This window comes from Gossypium hirsutum, chromosome A11 (genome assembly GCF_007990345.1).
Source record: "Gossypium hirsutum isolate 1008001.06 chromosome A11, Gossypium_hirsutum_v2.1, whole genome shotgun sequence".
NCBI lineage: Eukaryota > Viridiplantae > Streptophyta > Magnoliopsida > Malvales > Malvaceae > Gossypium > Gossypium hirsutum.
This window is the reverse complement of record NC_053434.1, coordinates 4,348,509-4,369,769: the sequence shown is the minus strand read 5'-3', so window position 1 is coordinate 4,369,769 and position 21,261 is coordinate 4,348,509. Positions and strand designations below refer to the sequence as shown.

The 21,261-nt window shown below is 30.8% G+C and overlaps 2 protein-coding genes and 1 long non-coding RNA gene across 3 annotated transcripts; 1 reads left to right on the top strand and 2 right to left on the bottom strand.

The window, feature by feature from the left end:
* Positions 1-68: 68 nt before the first annotated feature.
* Positions 69-5,979, bottom strand: LOC107923690 (sugar transporter ERD6-like 6). The gene is made up of 18 exons (XM_016853865.2): positions 4,557-5,979; positions 4,392-4,454; positions 4,214-4,303; positions 3,468-3,527; positions 3,309-3,374; positions 3,104-3,169; positions 2,941-3,016; positions 2,694-2,758; positions 2,504-2,596; positions 2,328-2,408; positions 2,162-2,246; positions 1,948-1,994; positions 1,811-1,873; positions 1,559-1,618; positions 1,305-1,370; positions 1,093-1,152; positions 591-705; positions 69-360 (listed from the first exon to the last, which is right to left on the bottom strand). Exons 1-18 carry the CDS (start codon positions 4,743-4,745, stop codon positions 248-250), a joined length of 1,458 nt encoding a protein of 485 aa, XP_016709354.1. The 5' UTR covers positions 4,746-5,979; the 3' UTR covers positions 69-247.
* Positions 5,980-6,195: 216 nt separating this feature from the next.
* LOC107923118 (zinc-finger homeodomain protein 6) lies at positions 6,196-9,721 on the top strand. Its single transcript, XM_016853330.2, has one exon. It carries the CDS (start codon positions 8,663-8,665, stop codon positions 9,554-9,556), a length of 894 nt encoding a protein of 297 aa, XP_016708819.1. The 5' UTR covers positions 6,196-8,662; the 3' UTR covers positions 9,557-9,721.
* A 6,711-nt stretch (positions 9,722-16,432) lies between these two features.
* LOC107912011 (uncharacterized) lies at positions 16,433-18,566 on the bottom strand. Its single transcript, XR_005904758.1, has 2 exons — positions 17,575-18,566; positions 16,433-16,668 (listed from the first exon to the last, which is right to left on the bottom strand). It is a non-coding gene; the product is annotated as an uncharacterized lncRNA (long non-coding RNA).
* Positions 18,567-21,261: the final 2,695 nt, after the last annotated feature.

Sequence of the window (21,261 nt, the reverse complement as noted above, 5' to 3'; positions counted from 1 at the left end):
TTTTATTAATTAATTTCAAATCATACATTCTAATATTTATTATATGTTATTTTCAAACACATGTTGATATTTTAAATTCATGATTTTCACACTCATGTGTGTGATAGAATTTTTAATAATAATAAAGTGCATCTTTATCCATATATATTCATTACATGTGTTGGAAACAAGTTTAGGGAGAGATTGAGGGAGATAAATGCATAATATAAAAAAAGTCAAAAGATTGGATGTACAAATATGCTATTTTCTATCTGAAGGAGGATTGAATTTCCTCTAGGCTTCTTCCTTTTGTTTCCGGAACGCAACGTGCCACAAATATAATGGTGAAAGCAGCCAAACCAGCATAAATTGTGAATGTCCCTGAAACCAAACCATGTAATAAGCTTTATTTTATTTTATTTTACAGTTAAATTTAAATTTAAACTATATTTTAAAAATTTTAAATAGTAATTTTAGCCTCACCAAATCAAATGGTTAATTTATTTATTTTTTATTTTTAAATCCAAAACGTGCTTGAAGTAATTATTAAAATTAATCCATGTCACTTGGGTGAAACGAATTGAAATTCTGCCATTAAATGTTGTACATACCTCCACCACTCCAAGAGAGAAGCAAGTTTGCAGTCATGGTAACTGCCCAAGCCGTCATCCAGTTGAACAACGTCGCTACACTGCCGGCTAGACCCTTAATATTTACTGGAAGTATCTGAATGATGAAGTTTTTTTTCTATGTTAAAAGAACATTTTATTAAGAAAATTACTGAAAATGCACAACCTAAACTGCCAATTCTAGACTTATATTCCATAAATATTAAATAATGTTTTCTAAATATTATAAATAATTTTAATATATATAATCAACCTGTGTATCACACGGGATAAAAAAACTAGTTAAGTACTATATTTAAAGGTAGGTATGATAATATTTAATTTTTTTTCTTAAATTTTTCAATTTGATAAAATTATCTTTTGAGTCCATAAAATTTGTGTTTTGAATCTAAAAATTACAAATTAATTCCAACTTTTTAATATAAATTTTGCATCGAAATTCTGCATTTTATGTAAGATGAACATATGAGAAGAATTTGACTACCTCGGACATTATAACCCATGGAATTGCTCCTACACCCAAACAGAAGGAAATTGCAAAAGCCTAGATGGAAAAGAAAAAAAGTCAATCAGATTGATCAAATAACTCATTCAACCATTTTGTTAAATGTAATTTGGATAAATTGTGGTAACTTGCAATAGAAAGAACCATAATTGAAATGAATCCAACAACATGATGTATGGAGGAAATCTTACCACAAGGCCCACCAATGACATTATTCCCATTGCGCTGTGTATGACAGAATCTTCTAAGATGTATCCCTGCTCTCCATCACAATACAAGAGGAAAATGGATAAGAATGTTACTGGGATTCCAGTTTGAATGTAGGACATTTGTGTTCGTTGAATTTCTCATATTTGAATATGCATTGAAAAATGGTTACTAAATTGTTGAAATTTGCATTAGAAGATATATTGAAAAATAATTAAATGAGTACATTATCACTAACCTCAACGTAAAATGCCGTGGCAACAAGGAGCAAACTTAAAGTCATTCCAGACGAAGATATCTGCAAAATCATTTGTAAATTATTCATTTTATTTATTGTTATCTTCGATTTAGTTTATTATCAAGGTAAATAATTATGTTATATATTCAAATTCGGATGCAAGTATCCTATATTCGTATATATTTGACATGAGTATATTTAAATTTTACAATTTTTATGTATTTTAAAAATAATAAAAGTGAGAAAACATGCCATAAGGAGCACCCTGCGACCGGCTTTGTCTACCAACCACGTCGTCACACCAGATGCAATGACCTACAACACACAATACAAATTTCTTTTTTTTCCAAAAATAAAATAAAATTTACTGAACAACTTAGAGATGCTACCTGAATAAGACCAAGCCCAAACGTGGCCACATTGCTAGATTTAACCCCTGGGCAACCAAAAGGCAAAGTTACATACAGATGTAGCACAAAAGCTTTTATACAATGAGAGCAGTACTCAGACGAAAATGGGAAATTCATTGTATTAAACTTGCGTATATATATATCCTTTTACTAGGGCTTGTGTTAAACATCAAAGAAACGTTGTTGTAATTACCAGCTCTTTCGAAGATATTACTGGAATAGAATAAAACAGCATTGATGCCACTGAGTTGCTGAAGCACCAATAATCCAATCCCTACCTGCGGCATACCAATTAGCACTAAAACAAAAGACGGTTCCCTCGAAGGACAACACATGAAATAAAAAGATTCAAATTCTACCGTCAAAGGATACCAATATCTTCTTCGCCTAAGATCTGCAAATCGAATTGTTGTTGTCTTCCTTGATGATGCTACGGCTCTCTGCAGGGAACAACAAAAATTCTCGTATATAGGATCGATGTGTAAATATAAATATGAGCAGTTACGGTTGTATCGATAAGTCAGTACTTGTATACCTTGATATCATTAACTTCAACAGAGATATCCGTATCAAAACCACGCAAAACTTGCAAAGAGGCTTCAAATTCTTCCGTCATTCCCATTTGTGCCTGGTATGCAACCCAGTCCCGAAACAACAACATATATACAAAAGAGATTATAAGAGGTCCAATCCAATACGAATGATAGCAATAGCAAGTTTCATACCAGCCATCGAGGAGATTCGGGTATGAAGAACAGCCCAGGTATCAATATTAGACATGGTAATATTCCTACAAAGAAGAAAGATGATGTCAATCTGTTAATCATAACACTGAGCATCCGTCCACCCATGGTAGCTTCTTGACCCATGTTCGAGTTCTATCACGCGTATGCATGCAAGATATGATATTTTCAAAATTCTCGAATCTGTTCAATTATTAAGAAAACCTTTTACATATTGTTGGCCACGTACCTAAAACTGCAAGCACTCTCCAATTTGTAAACAATCCCAACAGATAAGCCAGCATTATTCCAATAGTGACTGATAGCTATCCAGTAAACAAGTTAACTCCACCAATCAGTTAATAAAAGTATTAAGTATGGGATACTAATATGGATATAAATGTGGAACAAACCTGGTTTACTGATCCAAGGCTTCCTCTCATGTTTTGGGGTGCTATCTCTGCTATATATACAGGTACCTACACACACAATTAACAGCATGATGCCACTGCTATTTTAACCTATTAATTAAAAATACATATATGCTTATAAAATCGGATTTGATATTTTGTTCTTTTGTCGCCTACTTAAAAGGAGAAGAGAAGGAGTTGAAGTTACCGTGTAAGAAATAATGCCGACACCGAAACCTTCTAACAACCTTCCCATGAATAAAAATGAGGAATGCTACAAATAGCAAAAGGCATAGTAAAATTAATTAGCAACAAGCTCTGCATGGGAGACACAGCAACAATAACAAAAGTGGCGAAAGTGGCTCACATTGGCAAAAGATATGGCCAGCCATCCTATTATGTTTGGAATCGCTGCAATCAGTAACGACTGCAAATTCAACACATGCACACAACATGCAGTATATTCAATGTTAAAAGAAGCATGCATTATAGTTTAAATATAAATACAAAAATGAGGAATATTAATTAATTGAGTTCTAAGCTGAAACATTGCATCAATCAGACAGTAAATAAGAGAAACCAAGAACTAAAGAAATGATAAGATTCAGGATGAATTTCAAAACCTTACAATTATATATATATGTGATATTTTTATTTTATTTTAACGGATTTATAATTTATCTGACACCATTTTATGTTTATTCAAAGGTTGGATTTATCTGTTATCTTCGTAAGCTAAATATATATGATAATGTTTTAGTCCATTTAGTATAAATGAATTTTAAGAAAATTTAATATCATTCTTTAATGTATTTAATTATTTAATTTTAGGAAATATTTTTTCATGAAAAATAATTACTTGGACGTTTCTGTTTGATTTTTTTAATAATGTTATTTTCAGAGTTTTTTTTATAATCTACATTTTTTTTCTTTTTAAATTTGGTATAAAATTGAAGTCTCATTTCAAAATTTTAGTATCACTATATATATATTTTTTTTGAAAATTTCACATTATATATATTTTAAAATATTTACACATTAATGGGTAATATTGAGGATTTTGGGATTTATACGTCAGATTTAAAATATTAATCGATGAAAATCAATTTGTACCCCTTTTCGGCCAATGTATTCAGCAATTTGACCGCTGGCAATCGCACCAACCATTGCGCCCACATTTGATAACGAACCAAAAATAGAATACTGCATCACAATTTTTTTTTGAGAAAATAAAATCGATTTAAATTGAAAAAAAAAATGAAATGGGAATTTAAGTGATTCAAATTTAGACCTCTGAAACCGAAAGCTTGAGATCTTCAACGATTTGATCTTGCGTAGGTGAAGAAAATCCACACTGCATTTTCAAATTTGAAAAATCATTTAAGAAAAACCTAAATTTCACAGTTGAACACTTAAATCAGAAACAGAAAAAGAGAAAGATGAAGAAATTTTGTACGGTGAAGCCAAATTGTATAGGGCCCAAGGCGACGATGAGAACACAGAGGACGACGGAGATTGATCCATCGCGAATGACTTGAGCGGAGGAGCTCATAATACTGGACTGCCTCATCCGATACCAACTTCCGGTATGTAGAAACGGCTTCTTGAGATCGCGGCCATCTTCAGTATCGTCACGGAAACTCATCGAAGCAAAAAAATGGCGTATTTGAACGATAGAATTTGGAGGAAAAGTTGAAGCTCAATCTTTTGATTGAAACAGACAAACGAAAAGGAATGCTGAAAATGAAGAGGACGACTGTTGGCTTGGTTAATATTCTTAAGTGGAGGAAAGAACACGTGGCGCCATTTTGGGGGTAATTAACGGTATAATTGTAATTAAAGATATATTTTTAGTTTAATTTGTTAATTAAAGATCTTGGTCGGGGTCTTGTCCGTGGTTTCAAAGACTAGATCCTATTACAATGGCAACTTTATTACTATTTTTGGATGACTTGCTCGAGTTTTTCAAGCTTTGGAGGGACTGATTTTGAGACATCAAATTAACTAAACATTAATGAAATCTCCACCGCAAGCCACCGTTATTACCACTAGAAGTACCGTCAAGTAGCTTGCCTCCAAACGGAGGTCGACGCCGCCACCGAATCCCCGCAAAGTTTCCTCACCATTTCTTTGTCCAGCGCCGCCCTCATTTCCGCCCATTCCCCACCAAAACTCCTCTTTCCGAATCCCGTTACCTTCCAAGAACCTTCATTTCCCTTTGAGAAAATAAATCCAACAAACAGTTCTCTCTTTTTTTCCCGGAAAAGCTAAGAAAGATTGGCGTCTCAGCTCACAAAGATAGCTACCTCTCTCCACCATCTTTCAGATAAGTTTCCAACTGGTTTGTCGGTCCAAAAGTTTGTGATATTTTTCGCTTGGATCAAAAGCTCACTTAACTCGCTTGGGTCCAACTGATAATAACCGAATCTTAGAATTATTTGGACACAACAAAATATCGAAATACATTCTGTGATTAATGATTGTGTATTTCTTAGGCAAACCCAAATATAGTAAGCAGTCCATGCTTGATTCTCACTCTACAAACACAAAACCCTAATATGGGCCGCCGGAGATAATGGTCAAGCATTAATCGTTTTGATCCATCGTATCAAAATGGATCAACTTTGAGTTCAACTAGTGCTGCATTTTTCCATAAATAAACTTTCGAGGGGAAATATATAAGATCCCATCAAATTAATAATCTTAAAACGAGTGAATCTAAGATTTAAAATATTAGAAATTAATATAAATTGTTTATAAAATTTAATTTGAATATATAAAATATATTTTAAATGTTAAAACCACTTATATAAATTAATAAAATCTTTATTATTAATAGAATAATTGATTCGTATGTAAAGTATTGTTCTTTTAACATATCTTTTTTATTATTATCACGATATGTCATGTTAGTATTATTTTGATATTAATAAATATTTAACATAGACAATAATTAAAGTATAAACAAATTATGGTAATCCCATTAATGAATTTTAATTTGAATATATAAATTATATTTAATAAATATAATAATTAAAATAAATGAAAGACAATATTATAAATTGGAACGAAATGGGCTTTTTTTTTTAAATTACTCTCAATGTTATTTTGAAAAAATAACCCGACTTGTTTATAGGTAAAAGTTTGAGTTGAAAAGCTAGAATAAGATTAATTTTTTGTTTTGAAATTCTAGAATGAGATTAAGACATAAAACTAAATAGGATGTTTTGGGGGAGGGTGTGATCTCTATTACGACAAAAAAGAGAAAGTGGGTTTAAGAAGAACATTGAAATGGACCACTTCATTAATCCATTTCACTTTGTTTGGATTTATATGAAATTGTAGGTCGTACTGGGAGATAAGTATGTCCTACAAATGAACTCTTTAATTAGGAAACTTAGACGAGGGTAGTGCAGTAGTGCTCATACTCTTTTGCAAAATCGAGTAGTGAGTTGACTGTTGCCTCTCCACACAGCTAACCATTTGATTTCCTCTCCTACTTGGATTGATGATTAAAGAGGGAAGAAAACCCCAGGCTTTTTACTCTCACTTTACAATGTAGATTAATGCCTTTTTATTTAAAACCGGTGTTATAGAATATTGAGTGAAACAAAAAGGGGGTTTAATGGCCGAAATGAGAATGGGAAAAAGCTCATCTAATGTAATGTTTGATGGATGGCTAGAGAAGCAAAGCATGGACCTAAAAGGAGGTGGGAGAATGCGTCAAAACACTACAGTGCTGTGTTGTGCAGATCCTTTAAAAGCTACTCCATCTCTTTATATTGGCCAACGTGTCAACACTTTTTCTTTTTTTATTTTTGGGGGTACAAAACGTGTCCACGCTCTTACCACCAAGACAAATAGGAAAAACTCAAAGTAGACGTTGAAAAGAGCAACAAAATATGTAACCCAAAAATAACCCCACAACAAACCGATGTTCGATTCGAGAAAATCTATTAGATTTAAGGTGAGTTTGGAAGGGTAATTTAGAGGATTGTATTACATTTAGTCTATTTTTATAGTATTTAATTTTATTATTATCGTTATTTTTATATTAATTATTTATAAATATATCGCTCATCTAAACTCACTTTTAATGTTAATGAAACAGTTTCACTGGGTTAGATTTTGGCATGGATGACACTTTTGAAGGTTGGGAGGTTGTTGTTTTTTTATATTTTTTAAAATATCTTTAATCTTCAGATTAATGTTTTAAGAATTCGTAATTAATTATCTTATATTACATTAAATTTAAGACTAATTCCAATAAATGCGTTTGTATCTCTAGTAGAGCAAAAAGTTAATAGTGGAATTGCAGAGAAAAATAAAATTGTTGCTTGCACCTAAAAAGTAAAACAGGGTTCAAGTAGAGAGAGAAAGAGAATCTGACACACGCATACACACACTAAAAGGACAAGTGCAGTGTTAGCTATGGATCACCATTCCCGCACTTCAACTGCCGCTGAACACAAAAGATAAAGGTCAGGATGGGGTCCTCTCTCTCTCTTTTAGATCATCCATCCATCTTTACCTTAACTACCTTTGTTTAACAGATTCTGTAATAATTATAAAGGTTTCATTGTCTGGTGATGTACAAAATCCCCAACCACTGTTCAAAACCTGTCCTAATGTGGGTTCTTGAGGTTGCAGGAAGATTTCAGACCCAACGTTCATCACATACTAGCTAATATTATTTACATGTCTTTTAGTATCAAAGTTTACGGGTTTGTTTGGAGTTGCAGTTAGATTAGAGAGAGAAGAGAGAATTAGAGAATGGTCTTTAAAAATAAAAATAAGGTGTTAAGGAGGCAATAATTAGGAGCTGGACCAGTATTGCAGGTTCTGAGAGGAACTAACGTGGCCTTGTCGGTTGTTCTGTAAGAGTACTAGGTCTCTCAATGGCACCAGTCGTTAATACTAATCACTAGTTGTTTTTAGTACAAAACAACCCACCTATTCCTTTGTTTATATGGATTTTATTTGGATCTGATGGGTAAGTAGGAAACAAAAGCTCCCTCACATATCTCTATCCTTTTTCTTTTAACCTCTTTGTCCTGGATTTAAACTCCTTTTACTTATCAGTTTTTTAAGATTCAAAGTTGAGTTTTTTGCCTTCCTTAATCTATGCTAAAAAACAAGTTTCCTTCCATTTCCATCTGCTGCCTCATGCAACTGCTGACTTTCTTACATCCAACAACACACCAGTTCTTATCAGTTTAATTCATCAAAGGTAAGTTCTTTTGCAACTTTTAGCATATTTTACCATTAAGGCCCCTTATTATTTATTCCCATTTCCAGTTTGAATTTTCATGCCAAATTTATGGTTTTTTTATATAATTAATCCCTTTTAGTCCTTCAAAAAATCTTCATTTGTCTACTCAAACACAATTTCAGGAAACAGGTTTTGGGTATTATTGCTTATTCCTTTAATTAAGTGAATAAATGATGGTGAATTAGGGTTTAAAAGATTTTAGTAAATGTTTTACTACTATATTTTAGTTTAATAAAAGGTCAGGGTGTCTGAGATCAAGAGTTTTTTATACATTAGAAATCATAGTTTTAATGGAAGTGAAAGGCCAAGATAAGCAAATGGGGATGCCGAGCTCTTTTAGTCGTAATAATAAGCTGAACCAAGCTGATTCTTCCTTAAAAATTTCATCTTCTTCTGCACCTATAAACCAATCAAGAACCCTAGATCAATACAATGAATCAAACCCATCACAACATCAAATAGACAATCCCAGAAGCAATCCAGATCATGACCGAAATCCAGTTTCAGCTCCGATTCCAACAGTTGCTGCTCCAACATCAACAACTATAAGCTCAACTCCTTTGATAAGATATAGGGAATGTTTGAAGAACCACGTTGCCAGCATGGGCGGTCATGTCGTCGATGGCTGCGGAGAATTCATGCCCAGCGGCGAAGACGGTACCCAAGAAGCCTTGAAATGTGCAGCCTGTGAATGCCATAGGAATTTCCACAGAAAAGAAATCGACGGCGAAACACAATATCCCGCCACAAGGTGTTGTTTTACCTACAAAAACAACGAGAGAAGAGGAACCGTTCATCCTCAACAACCAACACCTCTTCGTCAACAAAGATTTTCCCTTGGATTCTCTAACAGTCCGTGTTTGCCAATTGCACCGGCTGCGATGATGAACTTCGGTGGCGGCCCGACGGAGTCATCAAGTGAAGAACTGAACATGTTTCATTCTAATGAAGCAGGAGGTCGACAACCATCATATCCACAGTCATCAAAGAAGAGGTTTCGAACAAAGTTCAGCCGAGATCAAAAGGATAAGATGATGGAATTTGCTGAGAAATTGGGTTGGAGAATCCAGAAACAAGATGAACCAGAAGTGCAGCAATTTTGTGCTGAAGTGGGAGTTAAGAGACAGGTTTTTAAAGTTTGGATGCACAACAGTAAACAAGCTATGAAGAAAAAGCAAATGTAAGGAAGATTTTTGTACCAAACCCTTTAAAATTAGTAGCAAGTCCTTGGAGAATGTGTACATTGAGAGAATAAATTTAAGTCAGAAATGTGCCTAAAGAAATAGATTAGAACTCTTACTATAATCCTTGATTTTTTTCAGAAAGTAATGTTTGTTTAATTAACATCATTTAAATCTGGCATTCTTCTTCTTAATGTTTGTTTATTGTATTTCAGATTCGGACATATTACGGTTCTTACAAACTTTCGAAACACATAAAGATTGTACTTCTTTTTCCCTAAAACATCTAGGATTTTTATGTGCAACATATTTTCTTCTTTAAGGTGAGTAAATAAATTAGAATTTAAATAAAATCAATAATTTAATTTAACAGTCAACACATTCCGCTAAGAACACATATAAGAGTGTGACCCATGACCCATTATTATTTTTTTTCCCCATTCCGTGGCTTCAGCTCTTTCACTAGTTTGTAAATAAATGGTGTAGTTTACTTTTATGCATGCAGATATTTTCAACCTTTTTTCCACCACTTCCATTTGACATTCACTCCTTAATCATGGTCTCTTTGGTTGCTTCAAACCCTACCATAAAAGCCGGGGCAACGAGAATTTGATGGGTTTTTTACGATATCAACATGATTATATAGGCATCATACATAGATCCCATTTCCATGGTTAAGAATTTTTTGGATGGAACCGAGTTTTTGTTGTTTTGGAGCTACAAATTGGGCCATGTTTTTACATGGCAATCCTGATTTTACTCTCTATGTTTCAAGTGTTAATGTATATTGGCCCCATCTTTGAAGGAGACTTATCGTAATTGAGAGATTCTTTCGTGGTAAAGAGTGATGGAAATGTGGAAAATGCTAGACAATCACTTGGATATATATATACACACATTTATCTAGGAGATTAATTGACAAGTATAATTTAGTCAGATTAATGTCAACTGTGATATATATCAAAGATGCATAGTAAATGAATTGGAAGAGGGAAAGGATTGTATGAAACAGTGACGCCACGTCATCTGTATCCCTTTCTAATAGTTTTAGAAATACTGATGTGGTATAAAACTATTGGAAAGAGAAACAGATGACGTGGCGTCTCTATTTCATTCAATCCTTTCTCATTGGAAGAAAGGACATTTTAGATAGTTCAAAAAAGGGTAAAAGAGTTTTTAATCCTTAAACTTGATACTTTTTTTCAATTTGATCCTTCAATTCTTTTATTGGATCATATGGAATTTGACAACTTCTCTCCACTTTTAGTTCATATTAATCTTTAAATTCAGGGACTAAATATTAGCTTATACCTTTGAGAAACACACTATTTATACAAAGCCCAACTATTGAAGGAACCATAAGAATACTAATATATATCTTAGCTAGTCAGTGATTCATTTGTATGAAATTGTTTCAATCGTACCATATATGGTGTTTGGCGTTGCACCGGAGACTCCTCACCGGTCATTCAAATGAAACATTAAGTAATGGCAACTAGGGATTGGGTTAAATATTAAGTGATCGATAGTTAAGGAACACTGTTCAGCAATTAAATTATGGAGGTACCAGTAGGTGAAGGAAGAAAATAAAAACAAAAAAAAAAAACAAAAGGAAAGCATTAATTAAGTCCATCTGAAGGGAGAACAGCTGCCAAGAGTCGCACATAATCAATAGGGGAAGGTTACTTAAATCTAGTATCAATAACTTCAAATTTCTAACATTTGCAATTTATTTCTTATCTTTAACCTAAGTTAATTTTGTAAATATATAAAAAAACTCAGCTAAGATTTCTATGTTCTAAACTACAAAACATATTTCGTATTTTCTTAAGAGTAGGTTCAAATACTGCCGCATCCTTTTTCTTTAATTCTTAAATTTTTAATGGACAATGTCATTTTTAAAATCTAAAAATTCTTACTGTCTGTCAAATATTTTTCTCTAATTAATATGTACTTGACAAATTGATGGGTTTGTGTTGGATTTGGGAAGAAATGGAATAAGTTCATGTTAATTTTGGGCTTTTAGGTCAACCCAATTAAGTTTTGTTTTATGGTACATCATTTTTTTTTGGGTAAACTCTTAAAATAGTTATTTTTATTTGTCTCAAGTTATATTTTAGTCACTTATGTTTGAAATTTTATATTTTAGTTATTTACGTTAATTTGTTATAACATTTTAGTCACTAAATGTTAATCTCCGTTAACGGTAAGCTGATGTGGTATGTTAAATCATCATTTCAAACGAAAATTTTAGGTTAAATTATACAATTGGTCCCTATATATTTTTTTTGAGCAATTTAATTTTTTTTCTTTTACGTTAAAAGAGATGGAGAAGGGAGGAAAATAGAGGGAGAAGCAAAAAATAATAGAAAATAAAGAAAAAAAATTTAAATTGCTCAAAATGAAAAAATATGAGGACCAATTGTAAAATTTAACCTAAAATTTTTGTTTGAAATGATAATTTAACATGTCACGTTAGCTTACCGTTACGCTGTTAACGGCAATTAACAGTTCAATGGCTAAAATGTTGCAACACGTTAAAGTAAATGACTAAAATGTAACATTTCAAACATAAGTGACTAAAATATAACTTGAGGGAAACAAAAGTGACTATTTTAATAATTTATCTTTGTTTTTCCTAATAAATTTTTATGCTTGAATTTACTTAGATGCTTGATATATAATGTACTAATATGGTTGAAACACAAAACAGAATGACCTCTCGAAAAGGATTAGTAAGTTAAAACAATATTATGATTATATGATGAAATGGAATCAAATAATTTATAGTTTTATTTTCTGAATTTTGTTTACAATGTGATAGCATTCTAAGTCACGTTAAGGGGTGGTGACATGTAAAATTTGTTTCATCTATGTGAAAAAATGAACAGGCAATTAACATTATAAAAAGGAAAAAGAAAAATGAACATTGGATGTACTGCCGAGTAATGAAATAACGTAAAGTAGAAGTGTTTAAGTTGACTTGGGTTTTTATTTATTTGCCTTTTTAGTAGGCTTTGATTTGGAATCTATTTTTACTATTTTTTAAATTAAAGATTGAGTTTATCTTCTTTCTGATAAAATTGTACGGTACATCTTAGTTAAATTCATTTATGCTTGAATTTACTAAGATTCTTGATATATATAATGTGCTAATATGGTTGAAACACAAAACAGGATGACCTCTTGAAAAGGATTAGTAATAAGTTAAAACAATATTATAATTATATGATAAAATGGAATCAAATAAGTTAGATCACTTTAAGGGGTGGTGACATTTGAAATTTTATTCATCTATGTGATAAAATGAGAATGATGAGTCCCTATAATATCATAAAATTTAACAGGCAATTAACATTATAAAAAAGGAACACAGAAAAATGAACATTCGATGTTTAACTACTGCCAAGTAATGAAATAACGTAAATTAGAAGTGTTTAAGTTGACTTGGGTTTTTATTTATATGCCTTTTTAGTAGTTTTTGATTTGGAATCTACATCTCATTTACTTTCATTTTACTATTTTTTAAATTAAAGATTAAGTTGGGATTACAAGTTAATTTACCTTAACTACTTATTTAATTAATTAATTATAGAAATGGGTGAAAAGAAATATTAGTTTTCAATAACGAAAACTTTACTAATTATAAAAAAAAATAAGGTAAGGAAAAGAAAAAACAATAAAACTAGTTTTTAGAAAAGGAATAAAACTAGTTTTTATTTACTAAGTTCGGAGACAATAATTTTATATCTACAAAATTTTGCTATCATTAAATTAAACAATCGTAATAACTCATTTCTATCAAATAAAACCTAGAACTGCTTATAATTTCTTTACTAACTCTTCACTCAAAAGAGTTAGTCAATTAACCACCAAAAAAGTAAAACACTCAATACAATAAAATAAACAAAAGCCGGTTACAAAGAACTTTAAATGTATGGTAGATTTCCAACTCTCAAAATCGTGTAGCACAAAGGGAAAGTAACGCCTATTTATAGGCTAAAATATAGCAAAATAATCTTCTTAAATCAACAGATAAACCCTTGAAAAAAATCTCTTTCAGAAATCAGATAATTATCTCTAAATTAATTTCTTAATCACCAAAGAGATAATAATAAGAATTCAATACTTATCCAATAATCTCAAGCGAATTAAGAAGCAATTGAGAGTCTTTGTATTATAGCTTAATCATGCTACTTGTTTTATCAAACATGCTAGACTCAACTGAATCAAACTCAATTGGCTGAAATTTTTTTCAAGGCTCATTTTATCATTCCATGGAAAAAAATACTCATTCTAACATAACATGAAAGGAGTAGGTCAAACTTGAAATTAGGTGGGTTTGTTTATAAAAAAAAGAAGAGTTGGGTTTTATATTCAGAGTTTAATCTTACCTCAACCCAATTTGTTTTTTAATTATCTATACTATGTATTAGGTCTTTAATTAAGTTGGTTTCATAAGCTAATTGGGCATAAATTCATTTGAATAACAATTAAAATATTGTTACTTTATGAAGTAAGGTTCGTTTGTTTACATGTAAAAAGTTTTACGGAACATGTATTTTGCATTTTCCTGTGTTCGTTTCACAGAAAGCAACTTGGTCAACGGAAAATGATTTACATGTCAATGTAAAATAAGTCATTTTTATTGTAAAATGACTTATTTTTTTAAAAAGCGTAAGTCATTTTTTGGAAAAGAACTCCTTTATAGGTATTTTTTATATAAAAATTAACTTAAACCAAGCTTAATATTGTTATATTTAAAATATTAATATAAAATATTATATTTTTCAATATTATTAAGCATACATATTTAATTACTTACATTTAGTGATATAATAAATTATTAATATAATTAATATATTGTATTATTTTAATAAATTGTTTAATATTTCAATTTTATTTTAATAATAAGTATATTAATAATAAATATTTTGTAGTATAAAGGTTAAAATATGTCATAAGTCTGTATACTCTTCAAAAATTTGCAATTTAATCTTTGTATTTTTATTTTCAAGAATTAAATCCCTCTACTTTTCAAATTTAAAAATCAAGTCCAATTGTTGGCATTGTTAAATATTTTTGTCAATATTTTTTATGTCATATTTTTTAAATAAAAAATACTCATTTAGTAGTTATGTAACTAAAAAATGACTTACCTGAATTTAACAAAATATTTTTAACATATGTAAAAATAATGTAAAATATAAATTTATAAATATAAAATAAACTCAATTAAGTAACGAAAAGATAAAAAAAAATCTCAAATGTATATTTGTTTAATTGAAAACAACTTTTATGAAATATTTTTAAGAAATTTGTTAAATAACAGAAAATATTTTATAAAAATTCATCTAAACACCAAAAAATATTAACTTTGTTAGGAAAGTAAATCATTTTCCATAAATAATTTTTTGAAAGTCATTTTTAATGAAACAAACATACTCTGAAATATATTATTTTAAAAGTATTTTTACCTTTTATATTAAAAATAGAAAAAAAATACATACATATAACATAATTTAAACTTAAAACATTAAAGCTTTGTTTGGTTTGGTTTGGTTTATTTTTTATTTTTATTATCTATATTTAAAAATTGGAAAAATATGTTTGATAAATAGAAATTGAACTTTAATTTTAATAACGAAAAAATGAAAACATTTTTTGTAACTATTTTCTCTAGTTGAAATAAAAAACCACCTTTATATGGATTCGAATCAATGTATCAAATGTAATATTTAAAAAACGGTTGTAAAGGAATAATATTTTTACATTTATATGGGTTTGAACAAGAGTTAATTAATTTAAATTTAAAAATAATTATTTTTATCATTCTCATTTTTACAAAACATTTTTAGTCAATTTTTTTTTTTTAGTCTCACATATTTTCATTTTCATTTCTTAGAAATCATTTTAACATTTTCAATCAAATTCATTTTTACCCATATAGTGAGTTGTCATAATCCAGTATAACATGAAATACTTATATTGATTTGTTATATAATTTATATCATAAATAAAATAATAAACATAAATAATATTATTGAAATAAACTAGGCATAATCTCTTCTTACTTTTAAATAAAAGAAAAAATATATTTTAGCGTATTCAAATACATATGTTACAACAACATCGATGTCAATTGAGTTAAGAGTCTATTGATATAGAGAAAGATAATTTTAAAAAATATAATAAAAAATAAACAAAATGACATGCTATTATTTTCATTAAACAATAATATAAGATAATTAAAGAAATATAAATTACATAATCTATAAAAAAGAATCAATGTTTGTTTCATTTAATTTGATTTCTTATTAAGCAGGAAAACGTGTGGGAAAACAAGTTCCCGCCTTAAAACCATGCGTTTATTTTAAATGCAAATTTACGTTTACACAAACAATTTCATTTCATTTGAATTTGGATTCCTTTTTCGACTTTTGTCCTCCTTTTTCCCTAGAAATTCATCATAACGATACACCAGATTCCTTCTATGCGATGGAAAATGAGAATCGGATCGCTTTACGAATCGTCGAAAAATCCCCGATATTCTATAACGATCAGGTCGGTATTCCACACTTTATTTGTAGAATTTCAGAACCGAGCCTTTTGAATTTTCATTTATAACAATTTCATGTTTGATACTGAAATGTATACAAATAATTCTCAAGTGTTACCATCTTTTTCGTAGTAATTTTGTTCTTGAATTCTGCAGGTTATTATCTTATCTGCTAGATCTACAGGATTCTTCGATTGGATTGATTTTCCAGAAATTAAGCAGGTTCGTTTCTCTTCAACGGTTTCGTAGCCTGCTTTGTTTATAATTTAGTATAAACTGATTCGTTGGCACTGCTTTTGTGTTTGGAAAGACAAGGTAAATTACTATATAAATATTTAACATTTTAATTTAACTAGACAAAGTCAAAGGAAAATACAAAGTGATAATACAGAAAATAGTAATAGCAGCATATACTGTTACAGTAGGGATTTTCTTTTTTTCTGGGGGAATATCATACAATGCTAGATCGCTAGTATTTCTGCGATTGTGCGACTGAGGTCTCTGGTTTTGCGAGTATCATGTTCTTGTTCATTTTAGGATTTAACTCTTTGGGAACCTGAAAGACAAGGGGAATATAGGTTAGAATATGGGAAAAAGGAATTTTATTGATTTTTCATAGCTCATTGAAAACCTTGAAAACGAATCCAAAACGATCCAGAAAAGGGAAAAAGAAACATTATCAGTTTAGGCAATAATACAGTCAATGTTTCCAAATAAGTTGGAAAGCAATTGGTTTGGTCCTGCGTAAAGACAAAATGCATAAAATTTTAATAAAAGAATGTTCCAAGTGACTGAGAAAGCAAGAATAAAGATGGTGAACTATTGAGTTGTGTGCTTTTTGAGTGGCCCTTTATTAAAATCAAACAAAAGAAGGTGGTCCTTTTTTTTATTATACATGGGAATCTTCTGAACTGGTATAAAGTAAAGGACCAATCTCATATTGAGTTCCTTTTGGCTTGTAGACAGGATAAGTTGTTCCAAGGAGTTTTGTCCTAAAAAGAACATCAAACATAAATGATAATTTGAGAAGCAGCTAGTTGAACTGGATGGTTGGAATGCCAAGGAAAAAGAAAATCTGATTTTATATCCACTAGGGACTTAAAAGAGTTCTTATTCCCATTTTCAAGATTATTTTATATCCACTAGGGACTCCAGTTATCAATGTTTAAGGACTTCGGGAATGGCGGTATATGTCTAAGTAAGAGTTTCTGTGGGTATGTGGTGCTAGAAGGATAAGGATATAGTTCATGGATCCCTCATTGGTAGTTCTTAGAAGTCACTGTTTTATCGAATGAACTCCGTAGAATTCGGCTATTTCTTACAATAAAGAAAAAAAACTGCATTTAGGATGTGAAACTCATGCATATGACAGGGTTCTTCACTTAATTAACTGAAGAGATTTAAGTGTTTGTGGATAACTTGCAAATACGAAGTAGAGCACATTGCCGTTGTTTATACTCACCGCTTTAGCTGTTGCTTCCACTTGGATATGGATAAGGGTAGCGGCCAGACTCAATGTCTTTGAGATCCCTGACTAGGGCATCATAGTGCAGCTTGACTTCCTCAGCAGACTTTCCACCCACAGCCTTGGCAACATTGTGCCAGCGGTCAGGAGTGTCCTGGTCATATTTAGCCAGAGCCTTCTCGAACGTTTTGTTTTGTTTAGGTGTCCAGGAAGAGCTAGAGCAACGTGAATTAGTGAGAAAATTGGATGACATAAGTGAAAATAAGTACAACTGAAAACAGAGGGTCTTTTTAACAAGCTTCGGATCAGAATGACAGGCTAAAAAATTAGAGAACTATGTCAATTACTGAATTTGAAAGAGTGAATAAATTGAAACTTGTATAAAGGGAAAAGATGGGGTTATTTCTCTCAAAGAAAATTACTTTAACTTGAAGGAGTTGTATGGGAGAAATGAAGGAAGCTCCTTATAAGCAGGAGGAAAAGTGTGGTGGGGTTGAGCCAGTTGGGCGAATATATCCTCCAAAACGGCAGAGTATAAAGTGACCCGTCTCCATAGGAACCACAAGATGGAGTAGTACAAGGAACAAAAATTAAAAAGAGAAGAATTGGTATCAAAAAACAATCTCTATAATTTTAAAACCAGACGGTATTCCTTGATTAGCAGTGGCAAGTGGGATTTGCCATGCTAGTTATTGCTTGCTAGTCAGTGAAAAGAAATATCATATACAGATACCATTAGCTGGAGCAAACTCATCCTCTGTTGTGTGTTATGAAGCATCAATTAGCAAAGCAGTAGCTGCATTAGTTAATCATAATTAATAAATTTTCTTTTAGCATGAAAGTGGACATCAGAGGGGTATAAGCCATGATAGTTAAAACTTGTTATGCTTTACCCTTATTTTGCTGTTGTAGCAAGTTTTTCTTTCTTGCTTTGGATTTTGGAATAAAAAATTAATTATAGAAAAACAAAAAGGGATAATCAGAATAATTGAAACGTAAGGTCAATAAAACCGAAGTTGATCAGTTTAAGAATTTTTGGTAAGTGCAAGTGATTTACTTCGTCATGGTCGCTTTTTCGTTTTATTCTTGGGTTACAAGCATGTGAAGAAAAATTTCACTCCTTTTTCCTTTTATTCTTGGGTTACAAGCATGTGAAGAATAATTTCACTCTTAGTTAACCTTGGGTAATGGTTCTAGTCTTCTAACTGGGTTTTAGAGACATTAACAGCTCGTCAGTATTGATTTTGACATGTTTCTAACGAAGTGTTATAAAATAATACGTGTTTCACTTTTTCCCAAATGAAAATTCAAAACCTTGAAGCAGCTGCCGAAGTTATGATGAATTTCATGTGAAAGAAAGATGATGATGTGCCTTGCTTATTAAACTGAAGAAGACGGGTGAAGTTTAAGTTAATGATATGGAGTTTTGAAGCAAAACCAAAGGCGCATATTGATTCGTAAGGTTTCGTTTTGGTGTTTCAAGTTATACATACAAAGCCATAATTGTTTATTGTGTGAATTAACGGTCTTTTTGCTCAGCTCTCAGTTAAGTGCAATGGTTGGTTCCAACTGAACCATGATAGCTAGACGAAAGATATAAAAACTTTTTTGTTATTCTTTCTTAATTAATCGTTTTGATTCACCGGCTTTTATCTCTGCAACTCCTTATAATTAGAGAATAAATAAAACCAAAGGGCCATATAGTCCAGCTGAATAAAGACTTCCAGGGAAGCAGAAGAATAAAGCTTCAAAAGTCTAATTAATTGTATTTGTTATAATGTATACCATGAATAAGAGTTGCTTCTCAACTTCCAAACAACCATGGTTATTTACTTTGATCAACTAGGCAATCACCTCTTGAGCATGTATAAATCATAAACTGCAGTGATTAAGTCAGATCCACCTTCTAATAGCTTTTGACAATGATCCTGTATCTTTCCAGCATGTACTTAGGTTCTCAGTGTTCTTAAGATCCATCTATTTTGTATTGTTACCAAAATGAACCATTCATGTACGGGACAACAAGGCGATTATTTGATGTTCTTGGAGGGTAAAAAATGCAAACCAGCATAACTTTACTACCTTAAAGCTAGGGCTAGGCTAATAGTAGGAATTAGAGGTGAACTAAACTCGGTTTAATTTGAAAAAATCGAAAAAAATTTAATTTTGAGTTAATCGAATCAAGTTATTCGAGTCAACTCGAATTAGAGTTCAAATTAAATTGAATTTACAATTAAAATAACTAGAATAATTCAAATAATTCGAATAACAGATTGGTATAAATACTCTTTTGGTCCTTGTCAAGTTTAAAAATTAGCAAATTAGTATTTCTTAACAAAATTTACAAAATTATTTAAAAATAATTTTTAAAATTCAAAATATTTATAAAAATTTCAAAATTTATATTTTTTTAAAAATTATAAAATTTTTAAAAATTATAAAAAAATATATAAAGAAAGTTAAAAAAATAAAAAATTTCTAGAATAATAATTTTTGGGATCTAAATAAGATAATTAATGATTCAAGTTTATTATACTAAAATATTTTTTATTATTTTACTTTGAAAAAGTTTTTAAATATATATTGTTTCAAATTTATGGGATCTAATATGAAATTAGTTTTTTTTAATTTAACTTGAACAATTTCACTTGACTCGATTTGAGAAAATTTTAAATCGAGTTAATATGATAAAATTTGACTTGTCAACTTAAAAAACTTTTCACTCGATTCGATCGAACCTTCAGGATCAAACGGATAAACTTAGATTTCAATTCCATTATTTTTTCTGAACCTGAGCAGATTGTGACTCGGCATACCTCATGTAATACATTAAATAATCAAGGTCAATAGTACTGGGAATTTGTATTATTTGTCAATGGCACCCTACTGGACCGCTACCAAATCTTGAAAGATCTTGATGATGAATCTTATCATTTGCGGCCTTTAATCTTTTTACTCCGTGGCTCACAGATTGTGACCATTGATTCTTCCACTTGCTATTATTCCCAACAAGACATGGACTGAATTCTCACTAAAATCTATACATATATAAATATAAATTACCGTTTGAAAAGTGAGGCATATGGATTCTCAACCGAAGATAATATCTCGGCATATACCTAGAACCTTGCTAGCCGACTGTGCAAGTGGTAGGATGAACAGACCTGTTGCAAGTGGAACTGTGATCATGTGTATGTATCGCAGTTAAAATCTAGAAACTGCTTTCTAACAACCGGACTAAAGGAGGAACGTACGGAAATTTTATCCAGTTTTCGTATCCTTTTATAGCTAACTAGCTATAAGCATATATGTGCTGATTGTCTTTACTACGCTCATGCTTAGAAATTATAGACTCTCTTTTTAGTTACTCAGTTGCATCTTCTCACTCGATCAATATTTCCTTTTTGTACAATGGTTAAGTGACAACAAGGTTCTGGAAGCTATGGCAGTCAGAACCTACATTATTCCAACATTTCATTTTTCTTGAAATATCGGTCTTGACACGTATTTAGACATCATACGGGGACCTCTAAGTTAGGGAAAGAAAAACATATATGTGTTGAACACATACTGTTTGACACTTCCACCCAAATCCAAATAACATAAGTTAGAACTAAGAATTAGGGTTTTTTTTCTTCTTGTTACACAGTATGAGTAGTTGTTACTATTGGCTACTTGGCGTCA